The 17,878-nt window shown below is 38.4% G+C and overlaps 1 protein-coding gene across 1 annotated transcript in view; it reads right to left on the minus strand.

The window, feature by feature from the left end:
* The window catches only part of diaph3 (diaphanous related formin 3), a 106,111-nt gene that overhangs the window by 72,319 nt on the left and 15,914 nt on the right, over window positions 1-17,878 (minus strand). The window contains exons 11-18 of the mRNA XM_088993125.1: window positions 17,306-17,416; window positions 17,093-17,211; window positions 15,988-16,104; window positions 13,471-13,589; window positions 13,304-13,368; window positions 12,416-12,520; window positions 10,178-10,477; window positions 7,527-7,641 (exon numbers count right to left, since the gene is read on the minus strand). Coding sequence (XP_088849251.1) covers window positions 7,527-7,641; window positions 10,178-10,477; window positions 12,416-12,520; window positions 13,304-13,368; window positions 13,471-13,589; window positions 15,988-16,104; window positions 17,093-17,211; window positions 17,306-17,416 — 1,051 coding nt within the window. The remainder of the gene's footprint in view (window positions 1-7,526; window positions 7,642-10,177; window positions 10,478-12,415; window positions 12,521-13,303; window positions 13,369-13,470; window positions 13,590-15,987; window positions 16,105-17,092; window positions 17,212-17,305; window positions 17,417-17,878) is intronic.

Here is a 17,878-nt window from a genome sequence, read left to right on the forward strand (position 1 = left end):
GACTTTTGAAAGGCGCTTATAAATGAAATGTATTATTTTATTTATTTACAGTGATACCTCAGTGATCCTATTTTTTTAAGGTGAGGCAGCCAGTTCTAACTATAAAGCAAGGTAAGCAGCTATTCGTGAAGTTTCTATGTGTCTGCCTGCCTCTGTTGCTGTTGCAATATCATAACTTCCAAGATGTGGAACCCAGAGCTCCTTGAGACCCTTGATGCAAAAAGCTATGCATTCCATTAAGCCATTAACGACCATCACAAAGGTAAATAAAACTACTTTATTGTACAGTTTATTTCCTTAATTACAATACCATAGCACATTTATTATACATGAAATAAGGTATATTTTGTGTAGTTTTAAGGCTTAGAAAATTTGAAAATGATGTTTTATGGGGAACCGGGAACTTATTATTCTCATTTTAATGCTTTCCTATAGGAAATTAAACTTTGGGATACATACTTTTCGCCATACAGACTTTGTCTGGGAACCAATTAAGTTCGTAAGCCAAGGTATCACTGTACACCTCTCTACCCGAAGCCAACAAGCACGCGATGCGCAACAGGTGATGAAATCCACTCCTTCCCGACACATCTGTCAAAGCAGTCTCGGAGCTCAGTTGCCCTGATAGCTGACAATAATAATAATAACAACAACAACAACAACAATAATAATAATAATAATCACCATAATAATAATACATTAATTTGTAAGCGCTTTTCAAAATTCTCAAGGTCACTTTAGAGTCGTAGGATCACTTTTACTTCGAGTGAGCAGCGGCAGCCACTTGCGGCACCCACTTGCGCCAGCGTTCACTCAAACCAGAAGAAACTCAAATAGATAGAAAGTGAGCTATCTAGCTAATTGATAGCAAATAAATAGCTAGCTAGATAGCTACCAAGCTAATAGATAGCCAGCTAGATATCCAGCCAGCCTACCAGCCAGTTAGCTAATAGGCAGCAAATAGATAGCTAGCTAGGTATCTAGTCAGATACATAGATAGCTGGGAGATAGATGGAGAGGCCAGTGCTTTTGTGTGTAGAATCACAAGTGACCTTTACGGGGCAGTCTGCGCTTTCCGGCAGTCTCTACTTAGCAAGCCTTTAAAATACACAAATGACACCGTTCCGAATGAGAAAAAATGTTGCAAATCAACATCCCGTTTCGATGGTCGCTCAACGCGCACCTTGAATAATACGAACGGGACGGGGGGGGCGATCGGAATAATGGAGCAAAGAGCTGAGATAATCAAATCCAACCATGCAAGGCCACATCTCCCCTCTTTGATTGACAGCCGATGACCGAGGGCTGGAATTAGTGCCAGACTTTAATTCCAATAGCAGCAATTCAACAGACTTGATCGGGATTCTTGTACTCGGATTGCCTGGAATTCTCAACCAACCTCTCAGAATGCAGAATGCATCAGTCTTTGACGTCAACGTGATCCGCCGCACAAATTGCGACCATTTAAAGGACAACCGACGTCGCTTTTTGGGTTTTTAAATGACATCAGAAAAACGTTTTATAACATCTAAAATAGCCAAAACACGCAGTATGATATTTTTAGTCAAATGCTAAACAGCAATAAAAATGACTTCAAGTGTCCAAAATTTGCAAAAAATTGAGCTGCGAATTGGGTATTTTCAGAAAGTCCCGCCCCCAGTTCGTGACGTCACCCCAAGACGTCTTGCATTGCGGCAGAATCAAAATAATGGCTTCAGATTCAGATAATATGCTTTCTTGTTAAACATCCAGTTATGAATATGATTCAAATAGTTCTGAAGAGAAAAGCATACATGTTTGCAATCCATTCAAGAATTTATTATGTGCCATTTTGAGGCAACATTGGGGGAAATGTATCACCAAGGAGGAGGCAGAAAATGGCGGCCGAGCTCCTGTGAGGAATTAATCAGCCGGTTTCCACAGGCTGATAAATTCCTTCCATGGAGCTTGGACGCCCTCTTCTGGCAGCTTTCTGGTGCAACACGAGGTTTTCAGACCAAACAGGTACAACAGAATACATTGACGTGATGGAAGGACTGCTACAATGTGTCCTTTTTTCGGTCAGGGACGTTCCTTCAGTGACGTCACGTACGGACTTGTCAGCAACTCAAAAACAAGACTTCCGGAATATTCAGCGCGAGTCTCAAAGCGTAAAATATAGCTCTATGCAGTGGAATCTTTGTAAAATACGCTCGGTAGATGTCATTTGAAGCCATTTTACAAATTATGGATGCAACTTGTCCGGAGAAGTCGGTTGTCCTTTAAATCACCATTCATCTCAAAAGTCATTTGGCCATTTCATGCAGATGATAGAAGGCAGTCTTCTGCGCTTCCCGGCAGTCTCTACTTAGCAAGCCCTTAAAATACACAAATCACACAGTTCTGGATGAGGAAAAAAAATCTCAATCGGGGAAAAAAAGCAAATATGTTCTTAAGGAGCCAAGCCATTACTCGGGTGATGCGAGGACATAAAGACACAAATTGGAAAGAAATGGAAAAGCAGATGACGGAGAAACGGCGGTGGTCATAAAAAATGAAGATCAGCGACGATACAAAATGGCGGTTCGCTTATAAAAATGCGTACCTTGAAATGCGATGGAATCATTGAGCTTCCCGTAACTATACGTTTCTATGCATGCGGGGCTTTGGCCACAAATCGACAGCACGAATGTTAGCATGTCGAAGTCGACAGGAAGAGCGCAGTGTTCTATAACTTCAAAATAAATGTGTTAATGCCAGAAGTCAAACTATGCACACAGACAAAATTGTTGCAGCTATTCTGCTAGCGAAATAAAATCATAGCATCAAAATACTGTTTTACTCAGTTTCGGACCATAACCCGTTACAGTATTTAAATTATAAATAATTTAAATTATTTGTTATTTCGTATTCGCGAATGGCTGCCGCTGCTCACCCTCACAAAAGAAAAAATCCGATGACTGTAGAGTGTCCTTGAGAGTTTTGAAAGGCACTTAGAAATTAAATGTATTATTATTATTATTATTATTATACAACAAACATCACAAAGGTAAATAAAACGACTTTATTATACAGTACAGTTTATTTATTTAATTATAATACCATAGCACATTTATTATACATAAAATAAGGTATATTTTGTGTAGTTTTAAGGCTTAGAAAATTAGAAAATTATGTCTTCATTATTATTATTATTATTATACAATGACCATCACAAAGGTAAATACGACTTTATTATATAGTACAGTTCATTTCTTTAATTATAACACTGTAGCACATTTATTATACAAAAAAGAAGCTATATTTTGTGTAATTTTAAGGCTTAGAAAATTAGAAAAGTATATTTTTATTATTATTATTAAAGTGATTTGTTGGACATCCAAAACTATTATTTTAGCTCATAATTAACTCATTCAGTGCCATATGATGTGCAAAAATGTGTCCACTCCAGTGCCAGGGTTATTGTCACTGTCACTTGAATTCCAGGACCCACAGAATATTGACCTTTCGGACTACGTCAGTATTCAATGCAGCGTAAGAAACATTAGACTCTCTTCTTATATCAGACAAAAAGAGTTAATTCCTAAATGATATAGGTCTGGAGTTATATGAGCTTGAAATGTGGGCGGCTGTCCAAAATACCATGAAATATTGGTTTGTATAACACATTAACAACAGCTGAAGTTGGAAAAAAGCGCTAACATCCAGAACTACTGGATGTACACGCTGAGGGTGGTAGCCCCGGTCGAGCTAGCTATCTATTAGCTCTATAGCTGTCTAGCTAGCTATTCCGGATTGAATGAACGCTGGCGCATGTAGCTGCCGCTGCTCACCCACTGAAAAACTGATCCTGTGACTGTAAAGTGACCTTGAGAGTTTTGAAAGGCGCTTAGAAATCAAATTTATTGTTATTATTATTATTATTATTATTATTATCATAATAACATGGCAAAAAAAACGAATGCTTCCCCCTTGTGAAAGGGATAAAATATCGCCAGAAGTCTGGTCAGCGCTTTATCGGCATCCAAGCATGAAAAAAAAAGGAACTAATTAGGGAATGGCGATCTACGTCACATTTTCAATTCCTGAATAAATTTGTGAATGAAATAAGTAAAAAAAATATTTTAAAAAAATGCCCATAAATTCCTCCGTAGCAACAAAATTATTGCCAAAACAATTGTCCGGCGAATAACGGCCCATGCGCGCTGTTGAACAGGAAAATAACGGCGACCTTCAAGATGTGGAGAATCAGAGTGGTCTTTTTGTCCAACAAAAACAACTTTTTTGGGGGGGCGACAATTCAATATACAAACATTGTCTTTTTCAAGCCATTTCTTCTTTTGTCCCCGTGACATTTTTTTAAAGAGCTCCATTAGCTCCGTAATGACTCCGAGCGGCTGCCCGAAAATTTGCTGTCATTACCAGCGCGCTCATCAGATGCGCCGTCGGGGTAAAAAAAGCTTCTTTTATTTTTGACTTTGAAACGCAAGGTGTACGTTATCGTGTCTGATGCTGCATGGCCACGCTGATGGCTAGCTAGCTACTCTTTGCCTGTCTCATTCTTACAATGGCCTTTTTTATTTGTCTTCAAGGACATCACTTTTTTCTTTTCTAACTGACATCAGAAAAACGTTTTATAGCATGTAAAATACCCAAAACATGCAGTATGATGTTTTTAGTCAAATGCAAACATCCAATAAAAATGACATAAAGCGTCCAAAATCTGCAAAAAATGGAGCCGCGAATTGGGCATTTTCAGAAAGTCCCGCCCCCAGTTCGTGACATCACGCCAAGACGTCTTCCATTGCGGGAGAATCAAAACAATGGCTTCAGATTCGGAGAATATGCTTTCTTGTTATGAATATGCTTCAAATAGTTCTGAAGAGGAAAGCATACATGTTTGCAATCGATTCAAGAATTTATTCCGTGCCATTTTGAGGCAACATTGGGGGAAAATCTCTCACCCAAAAACAACAGGCACAAAATGGCTGAAAAATTCCTTATTTGGAGCTTGGACTCCCTCTTCTGGCGGCTTTTGGGTGCAACATGACGTTTTCAGACCAAACATGTACAGCAAAATACATTGACGTGATGGAAGGACTGCTGCAATGTGTCTTTTTTTTGGTCAGGGGGCGGTCCTTTCAAGACGTCACGTACTGATTCGTCACCAACTCAAAAACAAGACTTCCTGAATATTCAGCGAGAGTCTTAAAAGGTAAAATATAGCTATATGCGGTGGAATCTTATTAAAATACGCCCAGTAGAAGTCATTTGAAGCCATTTTACAAATTATGGACACAACGTGTCCGGAGACGTCGGTTGTCCTTTAAAGTAACATCTAGAGCACTCTGATTTGGACAAAAAATGGATGGGACCTTACAAGAAAGAAATACACCTCAATCTGCAGTACAAATTCATGAATGGCAGTGAATGAGTTAATGAATATGAATCAAAACCTCAGGTCACGAACATAATTGGTCCCCAGAAATTGTGTTTGAGGCGAAAAGGTTGTCTCCCAAATAATTATTTCCCATAAAAAACCTTTAAAATGAGAATAATCTGTTCCCAGGTTGCCTTAAAGAAATAAACTGTACTATATAACAAAGTCATTATATTGACCTTTGTGATGGTCGTTGATTTAGTTAGCCTCTTGATGATATCCGAGTGAAGTTGCGATAATACCCTCACTCACACTGTCCCCTGCTAGCTGCTTTTCATTAACCCAAATCAACAGAAGTTTTTCAACCTCTTCTATTGCCTGAAACCGTCGCTTAGACAACACGGAAACACCCTGAGCAACACGTAGCAATGGTCGACCTAGCATACTGGTAGCGGGACGCTAAGTCGCACAAACGCACACCTCGTTGATGTTTTTTCGATGATCTCCTTCTGCTCGAACGTCATTTTCTTTTGTGTCTTCTTTAGCTTAACACTAGCCTGTGGTGGGGTCTTTTTCTGTCCCATAATAGCAAAAGTACAACATACGATAACAAACCACGTCTGCACTCAAAGAAATTGGGTGGGGAAAACCAGTCCGGCAGCCACCGTCGGTCGCGCTGTTCAACTGCCGTGTGGTTTGGTTCGTCCGCCGAAAAATAGTTCGCCAGCCAAGGTTATCTTCTGGCGAATTTAATGTTCGTGAGTCGATATGTTTGTTAGCTGAAGCGTTCGTCAGCGGAGGTATCACTGTACTGTGATTTGTATTTTTTATTCTTTTTATGCATAATCGGCCCGCTTTATGCTAAAAAATCCCGGGTCGAAGTCAACAGCAGGCGGGACCCCAATGTCCTAAAAGGACAAGTACCTCAATGAAATTTTGATGAGCAAAAACTGTCTCATATGGTGTCGCTCTAAATGTTTGATGGCAATCCAGATGTTGTTCTTAAATGAGACGCTAAAAGCGCCATCGCCGTCCAACAAACACACGCGCTAGCAGCCTAGCGCTCGCAAGTCTCTGCGACAGCTGAATGAAGCAGGCGTGCTGAGCTTACAAGCACCAGTGGGATGGCAAGAAAACAAGAAGAAAACAACCCACGTGGCCTCAAACCATCTGGAAGACTGGAAATAGTTGATGTATTCTTTCCCAAATGTAAAACCGCGCCATGCAATACAAAACAAGCAATCAATTGAGGGAAGCGCTTTTCGCAAAATCCGCAAAGATGCGAAAAGGATCGCGCTCAGATCAAGTTCCCATTGTGCCGGGAAGGTTTGGGTAATTTCCCAAACAAAAAAAGTACCGTTTTACCTTGGCTTACAAACTTAATTGCTTCCCAGACAGAGTGTGTAAGGCGAAAAGTGTCTATCCCAAAAATTAATTTCCCATAGGAAACCATTAAAATGAGAATAAAACATCATTTTCTACTAAATAAGCCTTAAAACTACACAAAATATTCCTTATTTTATGTATAATAAATGTGCTATGGTATTATAATTAAAGAAATAAACTGTACAGTATAATAAAGTCCTTTTATTGGCCCTTGTGATGGTTGTTGATGGCTTTGAAACAGCTTCAGCTGTTGTTAAAGCACTGTATAAACCAATATGTATGTATTGCATTGTATTTTAGACAGCCGCCCTCATTTCAAGCTCTTGAAATGAGGGTGGCTCAAAAATGTTATTATTATCATTATTATTATTATAAATTCCTATGAATTTCACCCAAAAATGAGCGACTCCCAATTTTGATGCCTTCTCGCCAAATAAGTTTAATGTAGCGGCTGGCTATACAGTAAAGTCTCGTTATATCGATATTCAAGGGAGTCCGAAAAAATATCGATATAACCGGGACTATCGATATATCCGATATCGATATAACGAGACTTTACTGTATATATATTTGCTATCTATTAGCTAGCTAGCTCGGTATCTATTAGCTAACTTTCTATCTATTTGAGTTATTCCTGGTTGAGTGAACGCTGCCGCTGCTCACCCACAGAAAAACGAATCCTGTGACTGTAAAGTGACCTTGAGAGTTTTGAAAGGCGTTTATAAATGAAATGTATGATTATGATTATTATCAATGATTAATCCAAAACAAAATGTCTGACCTGCTCTTTGTGAACCAAACGTGAGAGCAACTCTGCTGAGCAAATCAGGCTTGGCATATTGGTCGTCGTTGGCGAGCACCCAGAAACAGCCTTCCGACATTTCTTGGGGATTGATCTGGATAGAAGACAAAATGACACAAAATCACGTGAGACGTCATTGTTTTTCTATTGACAAAAATCAGGGACATTAACTCATTCCCTGCCATTCACAAATTTATTCGGGAATTGAAAAGCATGACGTGGAGCGTCATTCCCGAAATAGGTTTTTTCGGGGGCCGATAAAGCGTTGGCCAGACCTCTGGCAATGTTTTTCCCGTCCCACACGGGGGTAGCATTTCCCCTTTTTTCTCACGCTAATGCTTTGTTCCAGCTTCAGCTGTTGTGAAAGTGCCATATAAACCAATATGTGTATGTATTGCATCGTATTTTGGATAGCTAGCTGCCCTCATTTAAAAGTCATATAACTCCAGACCAATATCATTTAGGAATTAAGTATTTTTTCTGATAAAAGCAAAGACTCTAAGGTTTCAATGGTTCATTCAATGTTTATGACGTAAAGCGCCATTCCCGAAATAGTTTGGGTCTTGTTTTTTTGTTTGGGTGCCGATAAAGCGTTGGCCATGGCATCTGGCAATGTTTTTCCCTCCCAAAAGCGGGCGGCATTTCCCTTTTTTTCCAAGCCAAAACCCTTTATTTTGTGCGCTGCATAGATGTTCTTGTGCCCTGAGTATGTGCAAGCAATGCGCGATTGCGCATGCGCGCAGCTTAGAGGCAACATTGCTCCATACTCATATAATTTAGGAATTAACTTTTTTTTTTGGGGGGGATGAAAGAAGAGACTAACTTATCGAACGCTGTACTGAATGTTTATGTAGTCCAAAAAACAATATTTGGTGGGTCCTCCAATTTGAGTGAAAATGACAAAATGTTGGAGTGGACACGTTTTTGCACGTCGTCTGAGTTGAAAAGGCCGTACACTCGATTACCGGTTTAAAACACTCTCCCGTGTATTGATCGCACGAGCTCCAGTCTTGATAAAACGAGTCACTAAAAGTTTCAGTTGATTTCACTGCCGCCCCCCATTTTGTCTCCTCTCTTCAATTTGTCCCTGAAATTTATTGGCAGCAACACTTGTTTTTTTTCTTTCCTTCTGAGGCCCGAACAACAAGCTTGTGTGCGAAGATGGCAATTGTTGAAAATAACAGATGATGGCATGCCTGCGTTCCATCCCAGCGAGTGGCACCTCCACTGATGTTGTTCCCCACGGGGGCCATATCGGCTCACAGCGCAAATGCTGTTAGTTTGGAGCGTGATCAATTATTTAATGTCAGCTGTCCGTATGTACAGATGTTCCGCAAACTAAAAACATATGCTTGAAATTCAAAAGCAACATTTAGGGAGGGTGCGATGAAGGCTGCAATTAACTTTGTCACATGGGATTAAAGTTTTTGGGGTGATTTACAAAGAACCGTTTGTCCTTGTCATGAAAATACAGTATACAGCGATACCTCGGTTAACAAACTCCTTGGCTTACGATCTTTTCGGTTTACGAACGTTACATTGATGAAAATTCAACCTTAGCACACAAACTATTTTTCGGGATACACACAGAGCGCCACAACGAGTGATGTGTCGTTCGCGAACGAGCCCGTTCTCCTAACAAGAAAATGGCAGCCAACTCATTTTTTTTGTCATCTATTCCCCGCCCACAGTCTTCGGTTAAAGCCACGTGATTGGTCAAGAACGCAGCAATGGGAGGTGGGTTAAACATTAAAGAGACAGGCAGCCGACAGAGAGAAAATGGATAAAAAAAACTGTGAAATTTGGACTCGTTTCAACTTTGATAGTTCAAAGGCAGAGTGTAGACTGCAAGGTTAAAATATCCCATCGATCAGGCTCCACAAATAACCCGCATAAGCCATCTGTACACTTGATGCAAAAAGCTATCAACCCAGCTAAATGGAACACAATGGATGAGGAACTAGGTAAAATTATGGCAGAGAAAGCACGGCAACTTCACTCGGATATCGTCAAGAGTCAACCTGGAAGTTCGTCATCCATTGATGATTTCAAGGCTAGCCACGGATGGTTCGAGAACTTTAAGCGTCGTACAGGGATTTACAGTGTCATTCGTCATGGTGAAGGAGCCAGTTCTAACGATAAAGCCGCCGAAGCTTTCAAGGGATCATTCCTCAAGATGGTGAAAGAAGAAGGCGACGTTCCTCATCAAGTGTTTAATGCTGATGAAAGCGGACACTCCATTCCATCAAGCCATCAACGGCCATCACAAAGGTCAATAAAACAACTTTACAGTACATTTTATTTATTTCATTACAATACCATAGCACATTTATTATACATAAAATAACATATGTTTTGTGTAGTTTTAAGGCTTATTTAGTATAAAATGATGTTTTATGGGGACCTGGGAACAGATTATTCTTATTTTAATGGTTTCCTATGGGAAATTAATTTTTGGGATACACACTTTTCGCTTTACACACTCTGGGAACCAATTAAGTTCGTAAGCCAAGGTATCCCTGGATATACATTTGTTTGGAAAAATCAGTAAAAATCAAATAACTTTGTACAACACGTCTAAAAATAGAGCTCCGTTTATATCTCAGCATGTTTTCGCCACGTGGACCTACCTTGGACCAATTCAGGCGCTTGGTGGAATTCTCCGGTTTGAATTCCTTCTTGGGTTTGAGGCCATAAGGCAGCGCCAGGCAAGCGGACAAACCCGGACCGCATCCAAATCCCAACGGGGGTAAAGGAGGCGCTCCGAATGGAGGAGGAGGGGGTGCCGGGCAACCGGGTAATGGCGGAGGTGGAGGTGGCGGCGGCGGGGGAGGAGGAGGAACTGGCAACGTCGATGATGAAGAGCCGCTCGGTAGCGAAGACTGCGGAACGTCACCGCCAGATGACGCAAGCCTTGGTAGAACTCCATTCTAGATACATCACAATCACAATCATCTTGATTGGACAAGTTCAGTGATACCTCGGTTTACCAACGCTTTAGCTAACAAGCTTTTCACCTTCAGAACATTAAATTCGCCAGTTTCTTTTTGTTGGTGTTTTGACTTCAAGATGGCGCCACGACAGTGGCTGCCTTTACAGCAGCTCCTGTACAATGGGGCCTCGGTTTACGAACACCTTTTAAACCTTGGAATACGCACTACTTTTCGGGATACACATGGAGCGCCGCCCCACCATGGCTGGCGGAGCGATCTTCGGCGGAAGAACACCAAAGCACACGACCGAATAGCGCCCCAGCCGACCTACCTTTCCACACCCCCTTTCACTGAGTGCACACGTCGATCGTCTTCACGAATTTTTTACATATACTTTTGCCGTTATGGGACCGAAAAAGACCCCACCACAGGCTCGTATTCAGCCGAAGAAGACACAAAACAAAATTACAGTAGAGGAGAAGAAGGAGATCATTGAAAATCACGAACGAGGTGTGCGCTTGTCTGATTTAACAGCCCAGTACCAATATGCTTTAAGTTGCGTGTGTAGCTAAAGGTGTTTCCGTGCTGTCAAAGCAACGGTCCGGGGCAATAGAAGAGGTTGACTAATTTCTGTTAATTTGGATCAACGAAAAGCAGCCAGCCGGCGACAGCGTGGATAAAGCAATTACAGTAAAGTCTCGTTATATCGATATCGGATATATCGATAGTCCCGGTTATATTGATACTATTTCTATGGACGCACGGAGAAAATTACATGCAAACAGGGTCGGATATATCGATAGTCCCGGTTATATCGATATTTTTTCGGACTCCCTTGAATATCGATATAACGAGACTTTACTGTAATAATAAAAATATTAATCGATTAATCCCAGGTTGAATGAATAAATAACTACATTAATAACTAAATAAGTGGATAGATACATAAATAATGTAATGAAATACATATACATAAATATTTAATATTTGGTGAATTAATTATTTAAGTACAGAGTTAATTAATTAATGGTGTATTTTATTAAATATTTTAATTAATTAATCAATTAAAATATTTTATTTTCAAAATTGAACAATTAAATAATTTTAAAAAGATATGTATTTTTAATTAATTAATTTTACAATCAAATAACAATAAAAATAGTTATCGATTAATCCCTGGGTGAATGAAAAAATAACTAAATAAATAACTAAATGATTGATGATCGTACCTATGATTGTCTGTGACTGTAAAGTGTCCTTGAGAGCTTTGAAAGGCGCTTGATATAAAATGTAATGTATTATTTATTATTATTAAGTGGATAGACAGATAACTACGGTAAAGAAATACATGTACCAATAAGTAAATGCATAAATAAATAAATACAGTAATTCATTAATGGATGAATAAATTACAAAAAGCATTACATGCATGAATTAATAAATATTTAATAATTGCTGAATTGATTATTTCCTAATTAATTAATTTTGTATTTTCTTAAATACTTTTAATTAATTAATCAATTAAAATGTTTTCTTTTCAAAAAATGATCAATTAATTAATTTTAAAAAGATAGGTATTTTTAGTTAATTAATTACTTTTATAAGTCAATAATAAGAAGAAATATTAATCGATTAATCCCTGGTGAATGAATAAACTAAATAAATAACTAAATAAGTGGATCGCTAGCTAGATAAATGCTGTAAAGAAATTCATGTCGCAATAAATAAATCCATAAATAAATAAATACATTAATTCATTCATTAATGGATGAAAAACTACATGAATAAATAGATGGATGAAAAAATAAATAAAAAAATAATGCATATTGAAAGAAAAAAAGCAATGATGCCAGTGGAAGAACTTTTTCGCTCAAGGTTTGATCCGCTAAGCTAAGGCATCTAAACCAAGTGAAAAGAGCAAGTGCAATGCAATACCTGAGACTTGAAGGCCTGCAACTCGGCTTGAAGCTCGGCGAGCTTTTCTTCACCTTTAACCAGTTGAGCTTGGGCCTCTTGTCGCTTTAAAAACTCATCGTCAAGCTATAAAAATTGAAATACACAAATTATTCCTCAACCTGCTTTTGTTTTTTTTGCATATATTTCAAGGTTGAGGAATCAATCGTTTCAGAGTGGGCACGTTAGCTCGTTAGCCTGTTCGCTCCCATATCGAATACGCCACCGAGTTCAATCATGTCACCCGTGCTTTAACTATATTAATTTACATTAAAAACAATGGTCATAGTATTTAAATAGAAATTGCAGCTTCTGTCAGACTCATATACTGAATACCACAAAAATAACAATAAATTAAATGTTAAAACGGGCTGGACGTAAGGAACAATAAATTAACAAATAATGATGAGTCGCACCAAAATGATGCGGTTAAAAAAAGAAATTAATTAAAATAAAACACACCTACACACTCACACGTGAACTTTCACATATGATGAGATCGATAACAAAACTGTCTTTCTATTGTCATATTATTTACTAGCTAGCTAGCTATCTAGTTGGCTAGCTAGCTATCTAGCTGGCTAGCTATTAGCTATCTATTGGCTTGCTAGCGAGCTTTCTATCTTTTTGTCTAATCTATTTGAGTTGACCCACAGAAAAACGTATCCTGTGACTGGAAAGAGACCTTGAGACTTTTGAAAGGCGCTCATGAATTCAATGTATTATTATTATTATTATCAAGAAAATAATAATTTAAAAAAAAAATATCTCGATACGCACAATTCCGCATTCGACCGCCAGTGGGAGCTCTCCCCCATTCATTTCTACGGAGGCGCTAGCAGGGACTATTTCTACACGGTTAACACTTGCCTTTTCTTCCAGTTCCGAAGCTCTTTGCTCATATTCCTCAAATCGAGCCTTATCGACGCTCACCTCTAAAAAAAAAAACACACACAAAGAAAACAATGAATAAAAAGAAAGTAAAACGCAGACAAAGTCCCAGTTAGCAAAACGTCTCCAGTGAGAAGGTGACTTGCCGATAAGGTGGCTGAAATCCACGTCGAGACGTTTGCGATAACCAAAGTCTGGATCGCTTCCGCTACGATGCAGGACGATTTGGGACACGCATTCCTCAATGATCTTGAAGTACTGAGTCCTGAATGTGACGCCAAGTGAAGACGAGAAGTGACAAAAAATATGATCATCATAATGATAATAGACGCTAAAATGTTGATTGCAAGTCATTTAGCCGTGCCACAAGATGGCGGCGACAAAAAAGTAGCGCCTCAACTCACCTGCTTTTCAAAGATTCAACTTGAACTCATTACACTGCCATTCAAGAATTTATTCGGGAATTGAAAATATAATGTAGAGTGCCTTTTTTTTTTTAATCTAGAAAAAAAATTGCCATGTGACCGTAAAGTGACCTTGAGAGTTTTGAAAGGCACTTATAAATACAATGTATTATTATTATTAAAATTGTGCTGGATTAGTGTCAGCCATGTTTAAAAAATAATCATAAAAAGTTACAAATGACTGTAAAAAAAATACAGTAAAGTCTCGTTATATCGATAGTACTGCTTATTACGATACTATTTCTATGAACTCAAGGAGAAAATTGCATGCGCGCAGGATCGGATATAGATAGTCCGGTTATATCGACATTTTTTCTGACTCCCGAAAATATTGATATAACGAGACTTTACTGTATATAAAAAAAACACAACAAACAAACATAATAAAGAAGTGGCAATTGTTGTTTGTGGTTGCTGCGTCTTTTGATGGGAGTCAACTTTGATGAAGAAGGAAGGCTCACACACACACACACACACACACACACACACACACACACACACACACACACACACACACACACACACACACACACACACAGCTGCGGGTTGAGGCAAATCCGAGCAAAGACTTTGAAAAGTGCCATAAAAGAAGATGGCGGGGGGGTGTGTTATACATAGATACATAGATACTCTTGAGCCGTGGAAGCTCAATTGCGACCAGATGAAAGAAGCAGCGTTTTCTCTGTGTTACTTTGACGCCGTTCAAAGCCTTTAAGGCACACATGGGCATCGCAAGACCCCCCCCCACCCAAAAAAATAAAATAATAATAATAATAATAAAGAAAAACAGGCAGCATTTACAGGCTACCAGCGAGCAATTGTCAGAAACTTTTTATTTGTCTTTCTTTGTGCCCCACGTCATGTTGTTTATGTAGTTATTTTTCTGTATATCTATTTATTTATTGATTGCTTTATTTATGTATCTAATTATCTATTATTTAATGATCTAGTTATCATTTATGTATTCATTTATTATATATATTTATTTATGTATTTATGAATTTAGCTAATAATTTATTTATCTATTCATGTCTATCTATTTATGTATTGATTTATTTACTAATGTATATAATTATCTATTTATTTAATGATTTAGTTATCTATTCATGTATTCATTGACTAACCTATGTATGCATGTATGTATGTATGGATGTATGTATGTTTGTATGTATGTATGTATGTATGTATGTATGTATGTATGTATGTATGTATGTATGTAAGTATGTATGTAAGTATGTATGGATGTATGCATCAATGTATTTATTTATTCATATATTTAATATCTATATTTCATTTTTTTATTTATTTACATATTTATTTATTCACCTACAGCAGCGGTGTCAAAGTCATTTTTTGCCGCCGGCCACATTGTAGTTATGGTTTCCTCTCGAGGGCCGTTATGAATTTGGGGAACCCATTAGAATGTTTAAATCCCTTCAAATATTACATATAGAGCATACAGCAAATTAATAAATAACGTGTTTTCAAATCTGAAGTCAAGAATAATGACTTTTATTGTGATTGACATCCAAAAATATGAAATTTTGGCTCAGATTTTAGCAATCATCATGGAATTTAACAAGTTTGATTTGCTTTCGCGGGCCGAAAAAAATGATGTGGCAGGCCGGATTTGGCCCGCGGGCCTTGACTTTGACACCTGTGACCTACAGTATCTATGCATTTATTTATATATTTATCTATTAATCTCTTTATGTATTTATTCATCTAGTTACAGTAACTATTCAATTTATTTATTTATTTATCTATTTACTCACCTTTTTATTTATTTGTGTATTTAGCTACGTATTTATTGGTCTATCTATTCATTTATATATTTATTTATCTATCTATAGATCAAGGTATTAATGTATGTTTTCATATATTTATTTATCTCAATATCTATGATTTATTTATTCATCTATTGTATTTATTTATTGCCCTATTTATTCATCTAGTTACAGTATCTATTGATTGATCTATCGGCAGTATTTAGCGATTTATCTATCTATTTATTCTTCTATGTATTTACATATTTAGTAATCTATCTATCTATCTGTCTACCTTTCCCTCTCAAGCTGTCTATCCATCCGTCCATCCACCTACTGTATTTATCTAAGGCGCCACATTATGTGCGGTAAGCGAGCAATAAATCCGTCAATAAATAATGCGAGATCATTTCCCAACCGTTTGTCGACAAACCTGACAAAGTAGTCATTGCGAATGAGGACCAAGTGCTGCAATATGGAGATGAAATAGTTTTCGGCGCTGCTGTCCTTCACCATATTCAGCAAAATATTGAAAACGTCCCCTGCATCAGTAAAAAAGAGTCAAGGCAACGACTCGCACATTAATGGTGGTCTGTTTTTTTGTCATTGATACTAATAAAAAAAAAATGACTACATTGAAATAAATCAATACACATTGGTATCTTTCGATGAATGTATTCAAAGAGCGTCACACTTTGTATCATCTAAATATGGATTCAGAAGGATTTGACCTTGGGTGTGTGTGATACCTTGGCTTACGAACTTAATTGGTTCCCAGACAGAGTGTGTAAGGCGAAAAGTGTGTATCCCGAAAAATAATTTCCCATAGGAAACCATTAAAATGAGAATAATCCGTTCCCAGGTCCCCATAAAACATAATTGTCTACTTTTCTAAGACTTAAAACTACACAAAACATACCTTATTTTATGTGTAATAAATGTGCTATGGTATTATAAAGAAATAAACTGTACAATAAAGTATTTTAATTGACCTTTGTGATGGTTGTTAATGGCTTGAAGGAATGGAGTGGCCGCTTTCATCAGCATTTAAACACTTGATGAGGAACGTAGCCTTCTTCTTTCACCATCCTGAGGAATGATCCCTTGTCGGTGCTTTCTCTGCCATCATTTTACCTTGTTCCTCATCAATTGTTGGGTTGATCGCTTTTTGCGTCAAGTGTCCAGATGGCGTGTACGGGTTATTTGTGGAGCCTGATGAATGGGATATTTTAACCTTGCAGTCCACACCGCCTTTGAACTATTAAGTTGAAACGAGTCCAAATGTCACTGTTTTCTATCAATTTTCTCACTCTCGAGTCGGCTGCCATTTTCTTGTTAGGAGAACGGGTTCGTTTGCGAATGACACATCACTCATTGTGTGTATTCCGAAAAATAGTTTGTATGCCAAGGTAAAATCAATTTAACGTTCGTAAACCGAAAAGTTCGTAAGCCAAGGGGTTCGTAAACCGAGGTATCACTGTATTACCATTGACTCGAAGCGTCGAGTCACTGAATGAGGTAAACAATATCAAGGATATTCCAACTCGCTTTTGATGTCCTCCAGCCTGTGAGAAAATTCCATCATGTCCTCTTCTCTGTGCTCCTCAAATACCTTTAGCTGAATGTCAAGGGCGTCATTCCTCAAAGATGACAGTTGCTATCGTTATTGAGGAAAAATAAAATTAAAAAAAAGAACACAAAGTCAAGACCAGCGCAAGGAGATAAAACCACGTTAGCTTCATCGCTCTTACGGGTAAAATGCTTTTCAGGCCGCATCGGATAAATTCATTCCTGATGTGAAGCCGCAAGTCCAGCTCGTCGGGTGACGTTACCAACGCATTGATGAGCTGCATGCAGGCCACCTGAAATATGAAATGTTGGGGTGATTCGCTATACCAACATCTTTACAGGACAACCGACGTCTGCGGACAAGTTGCGTCCATCATTTGTAAAATGGCTTCAAATGACTTCTACTGAGCGCATTTTACAAACATTCCACCGCATATAGCTATATTTTACGTTTTAAAACTCGCGCTGAATATTCAGGAAGGCTTGTTTTTGAGTTGGTGACGAGTCCGTACGTGACGTCACTAAAGGAACGCCCCTGACCAAAAAAAAAAAAGACACATTGTAGCAGTCCTTCCATCACGTCAATGTATTTTGCTGTACTTATTGGTCTGAAAACCTTGTATTGCACCCAAAAGCCGCACGGAGAGGGTGTCCAAGCTCCATGGAAGGAATTTATCAGCCTGTGGAAACGGGCTGATTCATTCCTCACGGGAGCTGGTCGCCATTTTTTGGGTGTGACATCCCCCCCACCCCGC

The sequence above is a fragment of the Hippocampus bargibanti genome, linkage group LG03 (genome assembly GCF_051943395.1).
Source record: "Hippocampus bargibanti isolate YZ-2025 linkage group LG03, ASM5194339v1, whole genome shotgun sequence".
NCBI lineage: Eukaryota > Metazoa > Chordata > Actinopteri > Syngnathiformes > Syngnathidae > Hippocampus > Hippocampus bargibanti.